The 2201-nt window shown below is 50.2% G+C and overlaps 1 protein-coding gene across 1 annotated transcript in view; it reads left to right on the top strand.

Moving 5' to 3' along the window:
* LOC103375810 (PEX5-related protein-like) overlaps positions 1 to 1702 on the top strand; it is a gene marked incomplete at its 5' end in the record, with an annotated part of 3782 nt that extends 2080 nt beyond the window's left edge. The window contains 2 exons of the mRNA XM_008306125.1: positions 298 to 455; positions 806 to 1702. Coding sequence (XP_008304347.1) covers positions 298 to 455; positions 806 to 1004 — 357 coding nt within the window. The remainder of the gene's footprint in view (positions 1 to 297; positions 456 to 805) is intronic.
* Positions 1703 to 2201: the final 499 nt, after the last annotated feature.

Below are 2201 nucleotides of genomic sequence, written 5' to 3'. Positions count from 1 at the left end.
ACACACACACACACACACACACACACACACACCTCCACACACACACACGCTGCCACAGTCTCCCTGGCTGCCTGAGCAGGTCTGTTCTCCAGCAGACGGTGAATCCGTCTTTGAGGAACATCAGTAATGTCAGACCAACGTTTTCATCCTGAGCTAAACAAACAAAACAAAGTCCAGCGCATGTTTCTGTTTTGAAGGCTTGAGGTTTGTAGGATCAGCAGGTAGCTGCTCACCTGGCTGCAAGACCGTGATGATGTCATGGCGATGTCATGCTGATGCTCTGCTGGCGCTCCTCAGGACTACCTGCTGTGGAACCGCCTGGGAGCGACGCTGGCCAACGGGAACCGCAGCGAGGAGGCGGTGGAGGCGTACACCAGAGCTCTGGAGCTGCAGCCCGGGTTCATCCGCTCCAGATACAACCTGGGAATCAGCTGCATCAACCTGGGAGCTCACAGGTAACACACCTGTCAGGACTGTGTGGACAGTGTGTGCTTTTGTTGAACCCCGTAAATGATTTAATTGATGCGCCGCCAGTTAACAGCAAATGTCATCTGAAACACTCCTGAGCGAGGCGGCGTCCCGGCGGCCTGGAGGCCCGGCGGCCCGGCGGCCTGGCGGCGGCCCGGCACATGTCAGACAGAGAACCCAAGGTCTCTGTAGAGGTCCTTCTCAGCAGCACGATGATGTCACATACATGACAACCCGCGCTGTCCTCTGGTAGTCAGGCATGTGGCAGCAGGCAGCTGCACAAGGTAGTGTGGTGTTGTAGTTTTGCTCTGACCTAGTTCTGGTTCTGGTTCTGCAGGGAGGCGGTCAGTAACTTCCTCACAGCCCTGAACCAGCAGAGGCGGACTCAGCGCTGCAGCCACCAGCAGATGTCGGCCAACATCTGGTCGGCCCTGAGAATCGCCATCTCGCTGATGGACCGACCCGAGCTGTTCCAGGCCGTCAACATCGGGGACCTGGACCTGCTCATGAGGGCCTTTGACATGGGCGACGTCTGACCCGGAGCCCTGGGCTTCAGAACCAGCGACCACAGTGGAGACGCTGGACAGGAGACAGTTTGGTTTGAAACCAAAGAGACGATGAAAATCCTTTGCAATATAACAGCACAACCCTTTAGCTTCCTGTCAGACACGGATCATCGCGTGGAGCTTCATCTTCAGGGCGTCTGCAGCTCCTTCTACAAGTCCTACATGGTTCCTTCTCACCTTGAAAATCAGGCCTTAAAGCCATCAACCGTCTGAAATATGAGTTTAAAATGTTCCCATTGAAAGTGTCCGACAGCCTGCAGTAAACCACCACACCACTGCTGAACCAGTGGAGGACCTTCAGAAGTTCACGTCAGACTGTAGATTCTCCTCAGAGCTTCAGGAAGAAGCAGCTGGACTCGTCTTTTAGGTTCAAGAATCTCAATATGCTTTAGGTTTCAAGTCTAGTTTCTTTTGACTGAAGACTAGCGTCAGACAGAAACAGGTTGATACTGAAGCAGCTGCAGTGGGTCACATTTTAGAATAAAGTCTGTTTGAATTCTCCTCCATGTCCTCCTGCTGTGAGGTCCAGTGGAGGGTTATGTTCTACTAACTCATCAGTACAACAGCCCCATCAGGTTTCACAGCATGTCTGCAGCCGAGTGAAGGCTCCACAGTGTGCCCAGTCTGTCATTTCATGTTCAAAAGTCTCAAATATTTCCTCTTTCTCAGTTTTTTCTTGTTCTTTGAGTAATATGACAAAAAGCAGCAAATTGCTTGACAATCCTGGAAATGTCCTTCAATGGACAGTCAACGTTTCTTCACTGTGGCTCAGTTTTCACCACAACATATAATCCTGCATCTGCATGGAAATGGAACAGCATGAAGAACCAACATCTGGAACCACCATGTTCCAGATGTTAAACCCTGGAGCTAATGTTGTCTCCTCGTTCTGCAGATGTTAAACTATCTCCAAGTCTCCAGACTTTTCCTCTCTGCTCATCAGCCGTAGAAAGATGTTCCACCATCATGTAGAAAGATGTTCCACCATCAGATGTAGAAAGATGTTCCATCATCATGTAGAAAGATGTTCCACCATCAGCTGTAGAAAGATGTTCCACCATCAGATGTAGAAAGATGTTCCATCATCATGTAGAAAGATGTTCCACCATCAGTAGAAAGATGTTCCACCATCATGTAGAAAGATGTTCCACCATCAGATGTAGAAAG

This window comes from Stegastes partitus, unplaced genomic scaffold (genome assembly GCF_000690725.1).
Source record: "Stegastes partitus isolate 25-593 unplaced genomic scaffold, Stegastes_partitus-1.0.2 Scaffold2977, whole genome shotgun sequence".
Taxonomy (NCBI): Eukaryota; Metazoa; Chordata; class Actinopteri; family Pomacentridae; genus Stegastes; species Stegastes partitus.
Note: the sequence above shows the minus strand (reverse complement) of the source record. Positions and strands in the feature narration are given on the sequence as shown.